Source organism: Aspergillus pseudotamarii (assembly GCF_009193445.1).
Source record: "Aspergillus pseudotamarii strain CBS 117625 unplaced genomic scaffold BDV38scaffold_12, whole genome shotgun sequence".
Classification (NCBI taxonomy): domain Eukaryota; kingdom Fungi; phylum Ascomycota; class Eurotiomycetes; order Eurotiales; family Aspergillaceae; genus Aspergillus; species Aspergillus pseudotamarii.
This window is the reverse complement of record NW_022475026.1, coordinates 372480-390590: the sequence shown is the minus strand read 5'-3', so window position 1 is coordinate 390590 and position 18111 is coordinate 372480. Positions and strand designations below refer to the sequence as shown.

The window sequence follows — 18111 nt, the reverse complement described above, 5'->3', positions numbered from 1 at the left end:
ACAAAGAGGCTGAGTACGGTGATAAGGATGAAACATTCAGATCGTGCCCCGGGCGTGTTGCACTCTCGCTCACGTGGCTATAAAAGGTACACGATGCTGCTGTCTTGGCTGGACGACATTCCGCGAAGCTCCGAGTCGCGAAATGATAGCTTCCGAGTTAATACCGAGACGGGCTTATCGCTCGGCGACAAAATGCCCTCGTTATTCCTTCAAGACGATCAGAAAATCCCCCTCGCACTATCGTACGCCGTAGATCAATGCGGAGATTAGGGCACATTAGGGCAGGGCAGCCCCCTTAGGGCAACTCCACCCGGTCCAACACTGTCGCGTCCGCCAATTCGCTCTTCTCGTATCGTCTTCTAGAAGGCGATCCACCTCTAATCCCAGTCGGTAAAGAAGCTTGAATTTCCATTACTCTCACCTTTCGGCATGGTGGTACCGCTCAGTACCCCCGACTGTAACCGGGTTCCCGGCCCGGTCGTGTCTGATTGGTCGCGTGCGCCGAATTTCTCATGCTTCGTTGTAAATATTGTGGGCTTGACAGTTGGGCGTCATTGGGATTGATCTCCTTCTGTTACTTGTACAATGGTTGTTCATAGAGCCCCTCCTTCATTTATCCCTTCCTTTTTATCTAGCCCCAGGTTCCTTCCTTTTGTCTATCATTAACCCAGTATACCCCAGCGTTTGAGCGAGAATAGGTGAGTTCCCCGGAAGCCCTCCACACATAACTATATCTAACGAACCAGCAAAGACTCTTGTGTTCCTCATTCTTTTGATTATTTTTTTTTCTTTTCCTCTGTTGAGTCATTGGACGTATACGGTGACACGCCTGAAACGACGCACCCCTGAAGATATCCCTCGTTACCCCGGTAAATAATATATGAATCGACTGTCTACCTGAACCCGAGAGCACGTTACCGCAATCAACATGGAACAAGACTTCCCAATCCACCAAGCATTCCCCTTCAGGATGCAGAGGAACCGCTTAGCGGAACTCCTCACAGCAGATGTAATAGCTGCTGCAGGCTCAGCATCACTGATCACTCCGGCCGTCATGATTCTGGACCGGTACGTTTGCCCTACATCGTTGATAAACGCAACCAGTCAGGGAAATACCCAACAGCATTGCTGACCGTATCCTAGCCTTGTCGTGGAGAAGTCATCACACAACCAGCCTCTCTTGCCAGCGTTCCGCCGACATCTGTGGCTCTCCATCACTCAACCAGCGACCTTCCTTACATCCCGCCCGAGTCTTCTAGTCTGGGGTCTCTACACCGCAACATTCGCAGCAGCAAACGCTACAGAAACCGTCCTGGATCGAGTTTACCCTGATGTCGACCACGCCATTTCGGGAATGGCGACATTCCTCTCCACATTCGTCGTCAACTCGTCCGTGGGCATCTGGAAGGATGTTAAATTCGCTCAGCTCTTCGGTCACCCCCCAGCTGCAAAGCCAACCAACCCCATCCCCAATCCCACAGCCGTCTCCAAGGGCAGTTTCCTTCGCCGTTCCATCCGTACCATGCCACTCGCAACCTACTCCGCCTTCCTTCTCCGTGACGGCCTGACCATCTTCGGCTCCTTCAACCTCCCCGCTGTGGTATCCAGTTCTGTACCCGACTGGATTGCCTCCCGCGAATACGCCAAGATCCTCTTCGCCCAACTCGCCATCCCTGCTTCCATCCAGCTCGTCAGCACACCCATCCACCTCCTCGGCCTAGACCTTTACAACCGACCGATGCAGCTCCCCGCCCGCGACCGAATTGCGCGGGTCAGCAGAGACTGGATCGGCGCATCCCTGACACGTATGTGCCGGATTATTCCGGCATTTGGCATCGGTGGATTCGCCAATACCGAAGGACGAGCATTCCTGCACCAACAACTTCAGCTATGCGGGGAGGAGTATGAAACCGAGGGCTGAGTTAAATCCCTATCTTATCGCCAAGGCGAAAAAGGAAAAACAAGAATAACTCACACTGCGATGGGATTGGCCCACCGGTTGATGACGACCCACTCGGGAGTGGCAGTAAATGACCGGATCGGGTTGAACTGGTCCCCTACCCGGGCCCTAACCCTAAGTTTATATATAAGCATGCCGTACCCACCTCACTGACCGGGCCGGTTCCCATGCGGTGAGGGGGGAGAACGGACACACGGGTTCATGACGAAAGAATGCATTCCTTTTGTTCTGGGAATACTACTTGACACCGGGGGATTTACCCGGTTCTTACTCCTATGCTCAGACCGGTGTGTGCTGGTGGTGGCTCCGATTTTACCCCACTGGATGAGTTGTTCCCCGCTGGAACTGTTGAGACTTATGAGAGCGCCTGTTTGTACAGAGATAGAGACGTTTTGTATATAGAGCGAGATACCAGCTTTGCTAGCTATGACGAGCTTGTCGAGTACAGCCTTATTCATTTGTTCCGTTTGAAAATGTAATTTTCTGCCCACATCGCCTGGCTGTCCGTTCATACCGTGGTGATGGCCTCTGTCGTGCACCTCGGTATCTGTAAATTAGCAAAAAATAGAGATATAATAGTAAATAACTACATCACAGGTGCACCAAACTCCATGGCACAAACTCGTCCATCTGGATACGCAAGGGCAAGCGTATTCCCTTTCGCCACGGAAGAGGAAAACAGACGATAATCGAACGGGAGCCATAAGACCTTTTCGGATGCAAAACAAACCCAGCCATCCTCTACCGATAGCAGAGAGCTTGATTCCACCGTCTGGCCTTCCAGTGCGAAGTCAACTGGGATAGAATGGTCCCCCAGCGTGCGTAGTTGCTGACCGGTTTGGGTATCCCAGAGCTTGATGGTGTTATCGTAGGAGCCGGAGGCAATTATTCGGCTATCCGGTGACAGGGCTACGGATCGAACTGGACTAGAATGGCCTTCTATGGTGCGTAGCTCCTGGCCTGTTTGAGTGTTCCAGAGTTTAATGGTATTGTCATAGGAGCCGGAGGCAACGGTCTGGCTGTCATGGAAGAAGATCACGGATCGAACTATTCCAGAATGGCCTTCCAGGGTGCGCAATTTCTGACCCGTTGTAGGGTTCCACAGTTTGATAGTCTTGTCATAGGAGCCGGAGGCGACCGTAAGGCCATCGGGTGAGAATGCCACTGCGCCAACTAGGCCAGAATGGCCCTCCAGGGTGTGCAGCTCCTGTCCCTTGTTGGTATCCCAGAGCTTGATAGTACTGTCATAGGAACCTGAGGCAATTGTTTGACCATCCGGTGAGAAAGCCACTGATTGAAGCCAGTCGCGATGGCCCTCCAAGGTGCGTAGCTGTTTACCGGTTTTGGTGTCCCAGATCCTAACAGAATTATCGTCGGAACCAGAGGCAAGTATCTGGGTATCCGGGGAGAAAGCTACGGACACAACTGAGGCAGAGTGACCGACTAGAGTACGTAACTGCTGGCCAGCCTTGATATCCCAGAGCTTGATCGTACAATCATAGGAGCCAGAGGCAAGCATTTTTCCATCCGATGAAAAGGTTACCGACGCAACCGAGTCTGAATGGCCATCTAGGATGCGCAGCTGTTGACCAGTATTGGGATCCCACAGCTTAATAGTATTATCCTTGCTGCCGGATGCGATGATCTGGCCATCGGGTGAGAAGACTAGTGACACGATTGAGTTGGAATAGTCCCAGTGCTTGATGGTGTTGTCCTTCATCTGGCCAACCGGTGGGGAGTCTCCCAATTGAACCCGGTCGGGATGGCCCTGTAACTCCGCGCTCAATGAACTTTCCACGTGTGGTATAATATGCACCCATCTTTGGCTTTCCTGAAATGTTTTGTGGATGATGCTGTGTGTTGGTAGGAACGCCAGCCCGGAGCAGTATAGCTGGAGTGGAAAATCGTTATAGATGTGATAGTTTTTCAATACGAAAGACTTTGCATCATCCAAGAATAACGAAAGCTCGGAGCATATGTCGCTCTATAGGCTTCAATTAGTCATTAGTCATTACCTATACTGGACTAAATAGACCTACTTGTGTCATTGACCGTAGTGTGTTTATCATACTGACCACTTCCGATATCGAACCCATCAAGCTCATCGCCTCCAACCAGTGAAGAAAGTGTCTCTTTAGAAATGTATGTATTTCGTTTTCGTATACCTGGTCATTACCTTGCTTATAATGATACACCCAGTGACGGCAGGAATATTGTAACTCTGCTGGGAGATAAGTAGTAATACTTTGAGTATCAACCTCTGCACCTTGTGTCCCATAGCTTGGTAGACCACAGATATTGTGTTTGAGCCCGGATTCCATGACGCGAAGGCAGTGTAATGCTATTTTCCGGTGCGATGCCTTTTCGCTGACATGGAAAATACTTGTTGTGTTGAGAAGAAATTCCCGTAATGACAAGTGCAGAATGCGGACCGGGGAATGACCGTCGCTAGGCACTCTAACAACCGAGTGAAATGCTGCTAAACGAGCGCGAATTCTTCTTCCTGGAGTATCAATAAGTCGTGCGAGGGCCTCAACTGAAAGGGGAGCTGCCAGAAGAATGATAACTCCAAGTACATCCTGTAGTTGTTTTGGAAAGTCGCTTGTCTCGGTCTCCTCGTGTAGTTTGTTCAATATTGGTAGGTATATTCTTTCCATCTGGGAGCCAGATGTAGATGCTGAATCCTTGAGAACTGCATCAAGACGATCTTCCGGTACCTGATATCTCTCCCCGATAAAGCGACACATGGTAGCGGCGAAGATAAAGAGAGGGACGGATCTAGACACTAAAGTCTCCGTGATATCTTCTCCTGGCCAGCCAGGGGACAATGAATGCTCGTGCTGTATTTTCCCCAGCCGATCTTGGATAAATAGCCGTATATCACGTTCAATCACTAGAGTAGGAAGCTCATGAAGCACCAAGTTCTGATGTTCCAGATGTTGGAACCCAAGCCGGATGGGAAACTCGGGTCTACTCGTGACCAAGACCTGTAGACGTAGAGACCTAGATTGCTGCACCTGTGGCAAGAGGTCCAAAAGAACCTTTATGTCGTCTTCTTGTTCACACTCATCTAACGCGTCTATCACAATCACCGTGGATGCAGGTTCATCTAGTGTCAGATTCGCTAATGGCTGAAGGAGAAGCTTCTCAAACTGCTGGTCAAGGGTTTTTGAGGCAATATCTGGATCGTTCTGAATTGCCGCCACGATACCTGGCACTAACTGACGCTGACTGGTAATTAGTTGCTTTGTAAGTGTCGATATAAATCTTTTCGCATTACCACGATCCGCCTCTCCTTTTTTAAAAAAGAAGCTTGCTCCCAGTAGCCCCCTTTCCCTCAGAGACTGTGCAACTGTGCGGGCAATAGTAGACTTTCCAGTGCCTGCCATACCGTTTAACCAGAATATACATTTACCATCTGGCGACCCGGCCCAGTCTATAATCTGTCGACGAAGTTCAATCCGGGTCTGAGGAAGGCATTTATCTTCATGTTGATTATCATAGGAGTCATAGCTGGCTCCTTCTGCGATGGGGAGGCTGAAATTCTGAATGAGTGATTGCACAGACTCTATTATTCTGTCACATTGGCTTAAAAGAAGTTCCGCTTGTTCATTATGGCGCAAGTGTTGATCCATCTGAACCCATTGATGCAGGTATTGCTCTTTTTCTTTGACAGATGACTGGAGTTCCGCGAGACGTTGTTTGGTTATTCCGACAATAGTATCCTGTATCCACTGTCCCATACTGGGCTGTTGAGCAGTTAATACTTCTGTTGTATATTGGAGGATTACTTTGTAAACTCCAATAATGGCGTGTCCTACTTCGGCTCTTTTCCAAGCCTCATCACTATAGATTTGTTTTTCAACATAGGCACACCGGGCAAGAACATCTGCCAGAAACTCCGATGAATCAAATAGGGCATCACGCAGGTCAAATCGGTTTTTGGTCATCTGGATAATTCGGATTCCTTATTAATCGATTTGCCGCATAGATAGTTTACACTCCACGAGGACTTACTGTCAAACCAAGCGAGACAACAGCCCAAGCGCTTGCTGCATAACAGCTGGGATCATAAGTGACAACGGCACTAACAATATCTTTGAAGGACAATGCCGCATCGATAATGTTGCGCGACAGCTTTCGAAGATCAATATCCTCGCCTGTTGACCTCCGGATCCTGATACTCCCATTTTGGTATTCCTCGTATTGTTGTTTGGTCCCCTGAATGACCTTCTCTATAATGGCCTCTGTGGGGGAATGCCCATTCTGGTTGTCTCCTAGTTGGTTTGGACTGAATTTCAACGTGGACAAAGACTGCTGTTCCTTCCGGTCTAGCTGGTCATATGCAGCTTGCCATAAATCTTGAGGACAGGGCGATTCCTTGGCCTGGTTTATGATATGTTGGCTGGTTGCGGGTGGTGCTGGAGACAAAGATGTGGGGTCATCGTGAGTAATCCCTGCTTTGCTAGGTTGGGTCGTTTTGGGTCTGTGGAGTAGACGAGACTTCACATTTGTTCCCCACGCCTTTAGCTCCTGACGCATCCTGATAGTAGTTTATATAGTGTTTCTACTGAAAACCCTAAGGCAATCTTCCTGCAGACAAGGTTATGGAAGGTGGTCGAAGCGTGCGGGAAGTTTTGCTCCGATGTTCGAGTGTGTTTGGCGCGGCTGAGGGGCCAGGACATGTATGGTTAGATAGTCAGTTTGTTTTGACCAACCACAGACACACCAATTAATTGTAACACTTACAATTGATGCTAGTCTTTAGTGGGTTAGACATACCCCAGCATAGCCGAGAAAATCAGGGTGGGGGAAAGGTGAGGCTGTCATCATGCAGCTGCGTCGGATACGGTTTAGTTAGGGCTTGGCCTCTTGGACTCATTAAGAGTACTTGAGTAGTACTCGAAAGCAAAAACTACCTTTTTATTGATCTGATACGTACCTTTTATCTTCTTATCCATATCTTCTTATTTAGTAATAGATGCTCCACTCTAATCTTAGATATATTTAAGAGAAGTCTTTTTACTAATAAATATTGAAGGATATCTTTAAGTTGTGCTCACATCGTTAACTCGGCCGCCGTTGAAGAGAGAAGCAATACCTATGTTGCGTTTATGGTTATTCCCTAGATTGTATGCTCACATATATATAATATGTCGTAAAGATGAACTGGTAGAAAGGAAACTTGGTCGGGATCGTAAGCTGCATGTATATCAACTCGCCGTGATGACACTCTTGAGCCTTGAACCCCAACCTAAGTCAACTACTATGTTCCAAAGAAACTATTAGTCTCTTTGGGAGATTACATGGCTGAAATAGTACCGAGATGATAATTCTCTTGATGCATTACTCTTCAGGATGCCCGCTTTCTGAAGGAGTCCAAACGGTGCTAAGTACTTTAAGTCTATACGCAAAAGGCAATCGTTGACTGGTGGAGTCTACAAACCCTTTCCAATAGGCCCAGAATGCTCATACTTCGCAACCACGTATTATATCTTTACCATTGCCATCCCTAACGGGAACCAGCTTCCAACCAATTCGTCTGTCGACGGGAGGGAGGACCTCCGCAGTGAGGTATTGGTTCCTGGCTATGAAGTATAACATTGGGGTATTTAGTCATATAAGCCGTCACATAAGTGCCATGCTTGCGACTGATAATGATAGAACTTGTCTCTGCCAGGAAGGGCACAAGAAATTGTTGATCAAAGCGTTCCCTGCCCGTCTCAATGGGATCATTGTATATGGAATCAGTTACTGCTGATGTTGACTGTCAAGGGGTACGCGGTGATATACTAGAGCTTGAGTTTGATATTATCTGGATCGCTCAGGAAACACCGATCTTTGCCTTCGCTTATCGATTTCGACAACGCAAGCCACAATACCCCACGCATGCACGTCTCAGCTATACCCTCCATGATTTTCAGTACAGCAATTACATCATTAGACACCACAGTCCCTCATTTACAAGGAATTTTAATCACTCCCATATCAGAATGCTTCTTCGTCTCAGCTACGCGGCCTTCACCCGACAACCTTGAAAACGTATGTACATCTCCTAGTTCCTACTGCTCTGGCGAAGCAAGACTGGAGTTACACCTATGTCTGGTCCAATAATGTGTAAATTATAATAATACCCCGCCCTGGTGCTGAATCACGGTTCACAGCTAACCAGCTGCTGCATTGGCGAAGCCTTCCCCACTTAGCAGTCATTGATAGTTTATATTAAAGACTATTAGGCCTAGATCTCATAATCATCTTGCAATTTGCTGCGATCCCACCTGCAAAATGCCCACTAATGACATCTAGGCGGCCCACGGCAAGATTGAGTTGATGTGGAGACTTATACAAGACGTCCGCACCCTGACTGATAAGAAGCTGCTGGAGCTAGGAATGGAAGGTCTGTTTTCAAGCGAGTAGCTCCGAATATTCTTTGCTGCTATTGGCATCATTGTTGGGCCGTATCACATTCTGGATCACTACCACTATCTCTAGTTAATGTCCTATAGTTCATTCACGGCCATGCATCTTCTTCCTCTTCATTTTCTTCCCGCCCGCCTTCAAATACACTAGCCTTGACTATCATTGCCTCTTGCCTTTCGCTTCTTGGGATATATCTATCATCGACCAGTTAGATCAGCACCCTGCCCGATATACTTGACAGCATAGCCTTGCGCTCAGATTCTGGCTCACCTTAAGTGAGGCCTTTCTTCTTTGCCTTTAATCGCTTTCTATTTGGGGTCTTTCTCGTGGCTGGCTGTTGGCATGGTTCCGTAAGGCCATTCCACCCCCCTTTTCTCTCCTTGGTTTCCATTCTTCGCAAGTGTCTGATCGACACCTTTACTATGGGTAAATGGCATCTTACTTTCTACTGTTCCCTTCGGCTTTGCATTCTTTGACCCCTCGCCTGAAATTCTCGGATGTTTGAAAGGCATTCGGCCGGAACCCCACAACTGGCCCACACAAAATGGTAAAACCGTGGTCAACCGTACTAGGTAGTACTAGATATCGACTCGATAGCCCTGTGCACATACTCTCATCCGTGACCTTATGTCTCGTAACTGCTGAAACCAGATGTTAGCAAAGAGAAACTGAAGAAAAGGAAGAATAGAATCTCGTGCCAGTAGAACGCTTTTACAAGCAGTCCCGTTGCTAGGGAATCCATTATCTGGCGGATATAAGCCGTACAATTAATTCAATTACTACACAGAATTCCTCATAAGTAGATTCTTGTAGCAGAAAGTAGGATTCCGAAAGACATAAAATTTCACTTACTCTGCTATCTTTCAGTTCTTTTGGTTTCACTGTAAATAGCGATGCCTCAGGCAACAATTACCCCAACTGATCGTTTAGAGGATTTGGATCTTTAAAAAGTTTGTTCTGTTTTAATCAATATATTTTTGCCTAGAATACTGAGTATAATTGGTCTCTGTAATACTGTACATCTTGTAGCCTATATCTTACAATTATCTTCAACTGTCTTTATGTAAACCCAAATCTACGGAGATATATATCGCTCTTCCATGCCTCCTTGGGCCACTATGCTCCTCACCACACCATAAATTATATCTCATGAAGCTCAGAACACGCTTAACTACTCTACGCAGGGAAAGCTAATAATATACTCTATAAATTGTAAAGTCTACAAGGTTCTAGCTATTCCAACCAGTCAATATACATTATTCCACTACAAGGATTAGGGTACACTTCGCTATAAAAACTTCCAAGTACCTGCTCAATTGATTGTTTAAAGGGTCTTTACCGTAGACTCCGTAAAGTATATGCGTTCTTCGTAAATAGTCCCACTCACGAGTCAGTCAATTCAGAAACCAAAGGGTGGGTCCGCACGATGATTGTGGGTCTGACTCAAAGTTGGGATTTGAGAGAACCGTTGGTATATCAGGGGGCCAAGTTCCTGGCCACGGCCATGGTGAAACCAAGGCTTAACTGGAGTTGCCCGTTTCCACCTATTTTTGGATTAACACTAACCAGACATAGTTTCGTTTGCTCCGGGGTATTACCGAACAGCTTGTTTGTGAGCCCACAACTGGATGTCGAAACATCATTACCGATTGAATAAGCGTTAGAGAGAGCGAACTAATACCGACGAGGCTAGTTCCTCTCTTTTACAGTGTGGATGTTCCAGATTAATGCGTTCAATCCAAGGCCAACGAGCCCCTGGACCTGGTTTTTCATTTCCGATCGGCATGTCTTCAAAACCCTGATTTTGAGATCGGAGCATCTACCAGGCCAGTTTTACATTATACGTAGGAGGCCAACGCGGCTGTTTCAACACTACCTCTTAAATGAGACAAGGCGAATCAAATTGTATAGATCTAATAATGTGGCTTAACATCAATTGTTAGGTTCGAGTCAGACCCTGCTGGAAATGGTAGGCATGGCCCATTTTGTGGGCTGCCTGATTCACAGAGTGACGGGATCATGGAACTGGTTATATGTATCAGGGTTTATGCCTTTGGCTTGACATGATTAATTATAAGCCCTGCGAAATACTAGGGTTATCTCTCTTTCCAGATCACCTTGTTGGCATTCAAGGTAAGTGTCATTCGGAAGCTTTCCTGCCATGCCAATACCTAACATTATCCTGAAGATGCGTCGAGCTGCGCTTCTCTTGTTCGCGTTGCAGTCACTAATTCTAGGCACGAACGCTGCTTTGAGTACCGAGTCCGATGCATCCGTATCAGGGCTAGATGCGCGAAGCTTTGGAGACGCATCATTTGACTACATTGTTGTCGGTGGCGGTACCGGCGGAAATGTCATTGCCACTCGGCTAGCGCAGAAGTCATTGAAGGTTGCCCTGGTAGAGGCAGGTGGATTTTATGAATTGGAATCAGTAGCTGCGGTTCCAGCTGCGGATGTTCTTCCTGTTGGATCGGATCCCGATACCAAAGCTCTTCATGATTGGGGATTTGTGGCGGAGAAGGTCCCCGGGGCTAATGGGAGATCCATACATTATGCGCGGGGGAAATGCTTGGGTGGTTCGTATGTTTTCAGCTTAAGCCAAAGCTCGTCGCACTTTATTAATGAATACGTACAGATCCGCTATGAACTTTATGATATACCAGCGGTCAGTCCCTTTTGACATGAGTATGTCTGACTGAGCTAATACCATCTCAGACCGACGCGTGAATCGATGGAGCAATGGGCAACAGCCGTCAATGACAGCAGCTACACCTTTGACCAGGCTCTAACTTATTATAAGAAAAGTGTACACTTCACACCCCCAAATACAAAGACGCGGTTCGCGAATGCAACGACTGGTTTCGATGCAGCCGCGTATGATTCTCAAGGCGGTCCTCTGGAAGTATCATACGCAAATTATGCGATGCCTTTTTCAACCTGGATGAGTCGCGGAATGGAGGCGATCGGGATCAACGAGACCCAAGATTTCAATCTTGGCTCGTTAATGGGCACCCAGTATTGCGCTTCGACTATTAGCCCGAAGGACGAGCTCCGGAGCAGCTCTCAGAGCTCATTCCTGGCATCCATCAAAGCACCCCCCCTAACCACGTATTCCAATACCCTGGCTAAGAAGGTGCTCTTTGACAAGAACAAAAGGGCAACTGGAGTTCGGGTCAAGGGTCCGCTGGGTAATACCTTTACCTTGAGCGCAAAGAAAGAAGTGATTATTTCTGCAGGCGCTTTCCAATCCCCGCAGTTGTTGATGGTCTCTGGAATCGGACCAAAGGATATTCTAGAGCAGCACAATATCGAGGTACTTGCTGATCGACCTGGTGTTGGACAGAACATGTGGGATCATCCATTCTTTGCACCTTCATACCGGGTTAATGTGGATACTTTCACTAAGATCGCGACGAACCTGCTAAACCTCGTCAAAGACTTTCTAAACTCGTCCATCATGAAAAGTGGGCCGCTTACGAACCCGGTTGCGGATTATTTGGCATGGGAGAAGATCCCTGATAGTCTGCGGTCCACGTTCACAAGTCAGACCCTGAAAAACTTGGCCACTTTTACGAGTGATTGGCCTGAAGCTGAGGTATTTCGGTCTACTGCCGTGTCTACATTTCTAGTATTCGCTAATATGGTTAAATGTAGTATATCTCCGGCGCAGGCTACATGGGCACCGTCTCCAACCTCTTAACCGACCAACCCAAAGATGGATACCAATACGCTTCCATCCTGGGTGTCCTCATCACCCCTACATCACGAGGAAACGTGACACTGAAATCGGCCGATACATCCGATTTACCGATTATCAATCCCAACTGGCTCGATACGACGTCCGACCAGGAAGTAGCTGTGGCAATGTTCAAGCGTATCCGCCAGGCATTCCAGAGTGAAGCCATGGCACCTGCGGTCATAGGCGATGAGTATTATCCCGGGAAACATGTCCAAACCGATGGCCAGATCTTAGAATATATTAAGAACAATGTGATGACGCTCTGGCATGCTGCTTGTACCTGCAAGATGGGTACTTCGGATGATGAGATGGCGGTGGTTGATAGTCAGGCCCGCGTGTATGGTGTTGAGGGGGTTCGTGTTGTGGATGCTAGTGCTTTTCCATTTCTTCCTCCGGGACATCCTCAGTCGACAGTTTGTAAGTTTTATATTCTTGCTGGAATGGAATGGACAATGGCTAATGAGTTCCAGATATGTTGGCGGAGAAGATATCCGATTTTATTATTCATGGATCGAATTGATCTTTGCGGCTATGGGCGTGAGATGGGCTGATCAGTTCCCTAATTATAATTAATTCATTCATCACATGTAGTTGATACAGCACTTGATCCGGTTATGCACTTGCCTGAAAAGCTGATAGGAGCTAGGGTCTGTCACATTCTCTAGACATTATTAATCTTCTGGAGAACGAATAAGCATTTCATGACAAAGATATTTTAAGAGACGGACTGGAGTTCTTCGTTAGTGAATCTGAATATTGCGGGCTTTATAACTAATTGTACGGTGTAATTGTGGTTCATAGAACAGGAACAAAGTGTGGTTTCAAGAAAAAGCTCAGGAGTATGGGAAGTCCACAAATACGGCTAGAAATATGCATAATATCTGACCCAGTTAAAGTCAGTGATGCGTTATAATGTCGATATTATTGAGTGGAGGCCTTGATAGTTTAGAGCTGGAGTGGCAGGCTTAGAGAGCATTCAGTGTAAAATTGACCATTATGTCGCGTTGGAAAAAATCAATCCCTTTGCGAGATACCGGTAGATTTACCTAGTTCTCCGCAGTTTCTGCCGTGCACCATAGCCTCTAATCCACTGCGAAGTGGACCTAGCGAAGAATATATTTAGCCGGGAAAAAGAGCGTGCCTATTTCACATTCTTGGTATTCCAAGCGAGTCTGCTTTAGGAGGCCAAGGTACAATGCCGAGGGAAGAAACCAAGGCTCCAAGACGTCCCGCCCGTTGGCGCGTCTACTACGGAATCCGGACAAGGTTCCTGGGTGGCAGTGCTAAATAGTGGCCAGCTAACTCTGGCGATCGACTAAGCGAAAAGCTGACGGGTCGAGCCGAGGCATATCTCGCAGAAACACACGATCGAGGATGAATCAGCTTGTCGTGTCGATCAAACAAATGAAACTCGTCTGATCGTCAGGCGTGAATTTTCTGCCGCTAACGCCGACGTTCAAACTTCATTCTTGCTGCCTAACGGAGTGTATCGAATGAAATGGACGAGATGATGGTCAAGCTTTGTTAGACTCGGAAACTGCGGAACCGTCCACGGAGTCCGCGTGGCCCGTCGTCCGGTACCTTTTTCTTTTGGTGCATCTCGAACGTTGCCTTTTGGAAACGTTGGTACCTCGGTGAAGGTGAACCATTGGGTGTTTCCGAGGGGTTGATAGGGTAACCGGTAGAAGATGCCCTAATGCAGGAAAAAAACATATGAGAGAGAGAAAAAACAAGAAAAAAAGGCAACAAGAAAAGCGGGAAAATGGAGCTAGTATCAGTTCAAAGACTTATCAATGGCTATAAATACTTCTAAACCAAGAAAAGAATAATACCTCTCCAATCAGATTCAAGATAGTCGCTCCACTCGGACTCGGAAGTTGCAGAGACCAACCAATGGAGATGAAAAGCGACCCTCCCCATGCATCGAAAGAGTTGGAATGGGGAAGCATGCATAAGTCGGCGATACCAATCAGTTGGCCATTACTTAAAGTCGTGGATCGGCTGATGGACGTCGAGCTTTTAGCTTTACTTTAACCTCTGCCCGTATCCGCATCCCATCGCCTGTACATCCCAAACAACGAGATTATGTGCTGACAGCATTATTTACCCATCCACCTCCATAACGGACGCCATTACTCTGTGAGACGCTCCCAACTTTCTTTATCCGACACATCCGAACCATCATGGGTATCCCAACCGCGGGTGTCATCGTTATCGTCATTGTCGCCTGTCTAGCCGCCGTGTCGCTGGGTGCCGCCATGTGGAAACAGGTCTATCCCACCGACCATGCAGCGCACCGATACAATTTCTCTCGCGACCAGGAGCTCTACATGCGGTCAGTCCGGTTGAAAAATGTGGGGGGTCTTCGACAAGAGTCGCGCACCAAGGAGCCCACGCCAAGGGATCTCGAATCAGCTATTTGTATGTTACGTGCTCTTCTTATATTGCATTCGCTCAGTTGTGAGTGTCTGGGCTAATGGGTGTTGGTCGTGATTTAGATACGGAAGATGGCTCGTCGCGGTTTTGAGTCACATTGACGATTGCCCTTGGTCCACTTTCAAGGTGGAGTGTATTATGTGATTATGATTATCGCTTCTGCTGCAGCGTTGAATGGCGTTGGTTCACTTGGATATATCCCGGGCTTGAAGGTCCTCAAGACCTGTTGTTTGTTTATTTGTTGCTGGGTTTACTTTTTTTTTTTTTTTTTTTTTGTTGTATAAATGTGGATGTCTTGATCGAAAGTGTGTCATTCGCCCCGTAGGACGATGCAGGACACACTGCACTGGTGCAACATGTACTTGGCTGTCCTATTGATTGTGACAGGATCATAAGGGGTGGGAGAGTCATAGAGGTTATCGAAAGATCTATCTCGGGAAGTGCGTGGTCTTTGGCGACATAACGTTTCACCAAAAGTTATCATGTCTATACACTATTCTTCATGTCATATGTGGCTTATTCCAATAGCATTGCCTTATGGAAGTAGATAGACCTGGATTGTGAGCTTGTCTAACACATTTGCAGTACGATATTGTATAGAGCGGAATTTATATACGAGGTATGCGCTGTCTAGTTGATATGTATCTAGGCCTTCATCTTTTAATCCAGGAGAGCAGTCCATTGCACCGTAGTCGTGGCCACCCTTTCTTAATTGTAGATTTCCCTGGATTGGCATGTGCAGGGGGGAGCTGCCACCCAAAAGAAGGCTGTTTGTCTCATCGTCTGAAATGTCACCAATTTTATCCCCAGCTCCGAAATGGTCTACAACTAGCATTTCATCCCACTTGAATGGAATCCTCGGGACTTTACTCGATTGGCGCATAGGCTGGGACCCGCCCAATTGCTTCCAGTTTATAGATATTGTGTTGCATGATCACACAATCCATGATATTCTAAGGTTAGTTGCCGCGCTGGTTTTTTATCCTCTGCCTTGTCCCGCGTACGAAGAGAAAAAGCTAAAGAATTGTATATTGGTTGCGGCAATGAAGAGTTCATACGGTCGACGCAAAGTACTGGTCATGTGGGCAATTCTGTCTAGGCAGGTTTCAAATCGATCCTTATCTTTTATCGGGCAATCTGATCAACTCCAACTATAGATTTGATCTTAAGTAGCCTAGAGATACTTAGAGAATTCTGTTTCTTAGAGTAGCTTATATTAAACTAACAACGTCACGGATTCAATGATGTCTCTGCATAATGACTATATCGTACACCCTGCAGAGACAATTCGGTGGCCGGCAACGTCGGAGCCTATATCCGTTGCCTTTTCAATGGCATATAGTAGCCCCCTGTCAGTCGAATCTTGTTAGGAGAAGGGAGGGACCTTTTAGCGACAAAGTTAGCCTAACATTGATAATAGAGAAAAGCAAGAACTAGTCTCCTGTTTATGCTATCTACTATCTACCTTTGTGCCTACGTACCCTTATCTAGTTGACAGGTCTTCTACCCTGGACAGTAGATATTACATGACAAAACAATCTGATAGAGGCTCTGAAGTACATAAGACAGATTTTTTATCTGATGAGGACTGACCACCAGGATATGTATATAGGGCTCTTTATGGCAGGTCCCATGGTGATCGTGGTATAGATTCAGTCAGTGCATATTGACTGGGTATCTAGTTTTCTAGCTGGTTCGAACGCATCCTCTATACGATCTAGTCCCCACTCCTCGCTAGTTCTTTACGGATTAGAGTGTAAGAAAATTACCAGGTTGAATTGATATTCTGGAGCCCAGGTAACCATCTGGATAGTATGGTTCCTAGACTCTGGCAGGGCCCCATAGCCATTAACGTTCCATCCTATCAAGGACAATATTCTGCTTCTCCAATGTCTCCCACCCAGGGATAATGCACAACGTCAACAATTCTCCGAAAAGTCGTAGGCTGCATCAGAATTCGAACCATGTCAGCGAGCCACGCTCGGTGAGTTTCAGGAGTCTGTTTATAATGGCTATAGAGCTGATCCAAATCTCTGCGCTTCATCCCCAAATGCGGCCCAGCAGAGCCTATTGACCCGTATGGGCGCAAGACATTAAGCAACAACTCATATTGCTCTTCCAGCCCATGGTACTTACATGGCTGCTTGAGCGTTGTATTCTGCACAGCGCCATGGTATACTTCATGCAGCTTGTGATGGGATGCCATGACGCACCAGTTGCAGAAAGCCATGGTCACCATTGCAAGCAGACGTTTGGATTCGATCAGAGTCCGAACGTTGATCAGACAGTCCAACACTTGCTGGCGGAGATATTCGCAAATAGATCCTTGGACCCCTCGGAGGACAGGGTTTTCCCGTTGTTTGCGCATGGCATCGCTGCGAAAGTCAACCAGGTCGTTGATGAGCGTCGTTCCGTAGGAAAGCTGCATGTATTCAGATTCATTCAACTGCTCTCCTGTGGCCAGAGAGGCGGCGACCACTCCAACAGCATTCGCAATGTCTATATGTCGGTGGATCGCTATACCCGTCATGCGGCTCCCGTATAATCCGGCTGGTAATTTAGCGACAGCATGGTTACGATAATAACCTAGTACGCGAAACTGTATATGGGCTGCGACGAGGACATCAAGTTGCCAATCGTTGACGAGGCCCGCTAAGTTGCATGCCTTTAAGAAGGCGACAGCAGCAGCTCCAATTTGTTGTAGCAGGTGCAGCCCTTCTTCTGTTGCAGCTTCACAATAGTCGCCAATCAACACATCGTTTCCGGCGTCAGCAATTGCATATAATAGACCTTGATCGACCAGGGTGCCGCCACAAGCCATTGCATGGAAGTATTTCGCATCGGCACACAACTTGATGTTCTCGAATGTGGGGAAGAGGTTATTGAAGACATCTGGATCGCTGTCGCATCTTGCACTTGGTCGACGGTCGGGGGCACTGATACAAGGGATAGACGTAAAGCTGGTCCCCAAGCAATTTGTCAAGGTCTCGTTGATACCAAAATTGCAGAATGTGAGCTCCTCGACCGCAGCCTGGAGCTTTTCTACAGTGAAAAGGCCGCGGCCGTTCCACTCCAAATGCCGTTCGATAACGTCATCTTGTGCGGACCGCATTTTCTCTATTGAGACGCATGTGATTGATGTCACATTCGTTGTTGAGGGCGACGGTAGCACTCCTTCGCAGGTACACTCGACTCGGGGATCATAACACTCAGAAAGTAGATTTGTCACTTCAGAAGAAGGTGGCCAGGATCCACCTAGTACGATCTGTCCATCCCTGAACCTCTGTTGAAAAGAAGCAATAACCTGGTGCAGAAGCGACAGATCCGAGAGAAGACCTAGATTGGAGTCCTGTAGCAAGTATGCCATTATGCTGATATCCACGGAAGCTTCCTTCAGGAACCCTTTGCTTGAAGGCGTAGATGTACGAAGCCAAGTTCGCACCCAATCTTGGTAGACCCTCAAGCGGGCATTCGAAATGGATGAAGAAGTCGTCATGTGTCTTTGTAGCACGTAGTCAAATGGATGAGAGGGTGGGAAATGACAATTTGGATGCCA

General features: G+C 47.2%; 5 protein-coding genes across 5 annotated transcripts; 3 read left to right on the top strand and 2 right to left on the bottom strand.

Moving 5' to 3' along the window:
- The first annotated feature begins 487 nt into the window (after positions 1 to 487).
- Positions 488 to 2433, top strand: BDV38DRAFT_240312 (uncharacterized protein). The gene is made up of 3 exons (XM_032053881.1): positions 488 to 698; positions 752 to 1068; positions 1144 to 2433. The coding sequence occupies exons 2-3, from the start codon at positions 929 to 931 to the stop codon at positions 1919 to 1921; spliced, it is 918 nt and encodes a 305-aa protein (XP_031916350.1). The 5' UTR covers positions 488 to 698; positions 752 to 928; the 3' UTR covers positions 1922 to 2433.
- A 113-nt stretch (positions 2434 to 2546) lies between these two features.
- On the bottom strand, positions 2547 to 6502 carry BDV38DRAFT_280283 (uncharacterized protein; the record flags this gene model as incomplete). Its single annotated transcript, XM_032059270.1, has 3 exons — positions 2547 to 3944; positions 4000 to 5910; positions 5978 to 6502. 3 exons carry the CDS (start codon positions 6500 to 6502, stop codon positions 2547 to 2549), a joined length of 3834 nt encoding a protein of 1277 aa, XP_031916349.1.
- Positions 6503 to 10568: 4066 nt separating this feature from the next.
- Positions 10569 to 12639, top strand: BDV38DRAFT_269269 (GMC family oxidoreductase; the record flags this gene model as incomplete). Its single annotated transcript, XM_032056939.1, has 5 exons — positions 10569 to 10960; positions 11016 to 11045; positions 11096 to 11975; positions 12035 to 12536; positions 12590 to 12639. The coding sequence occupies 5 exons, from the start codon at positions 10569 to 10571 to the stop codon at positions 12637 to 12639; spliced, it is 1854 nt and encodes a 617-aa protein (XP_031916348.1).
- A 1485-nt stretch (positions 12640 to 14124) lies between these two features.
- Positions 14125 to 14821, top strand: BDV38DRAFT_240306 (uncharacterized protein). Its single transcript, XM_032053880.1, has 2 exons — positions 14125 to 14540; positions 14618 to 14821. The coding sequence occupies exons 1-2, from the start codon at positions 14303 to 14305 to the stop codon at positions 14644 to 14646; spliced, it is 267 nt and encodes an 88-aa protein (XP_031916347.1). The 5' UTR covers positions 14125 to 14302; the 3' UTR covers positions 14647 to 14821.
- Positions 14822 to 16419: 1598 nt separating this feature from the next.
- Positions 16420 to 18051, bottom strand: BDV38DRAFT_290524 (uncharacterized protein; the record flags this gene model as incomplete). The annotated part of the gene is made up of 1 exon (XM_032061502.1): positions 16420 to 18051. The coding sequence occupies one exon, from the start codon at positions 18049 to 18051 to the stop codon at positions 16420 to 16422; it is 1632 nt and encodes a 543-aa protein (XP_031916346.1).
- Between the last annotated feature and the right edge of the window lie 60 nt (positions 18052 to 18111).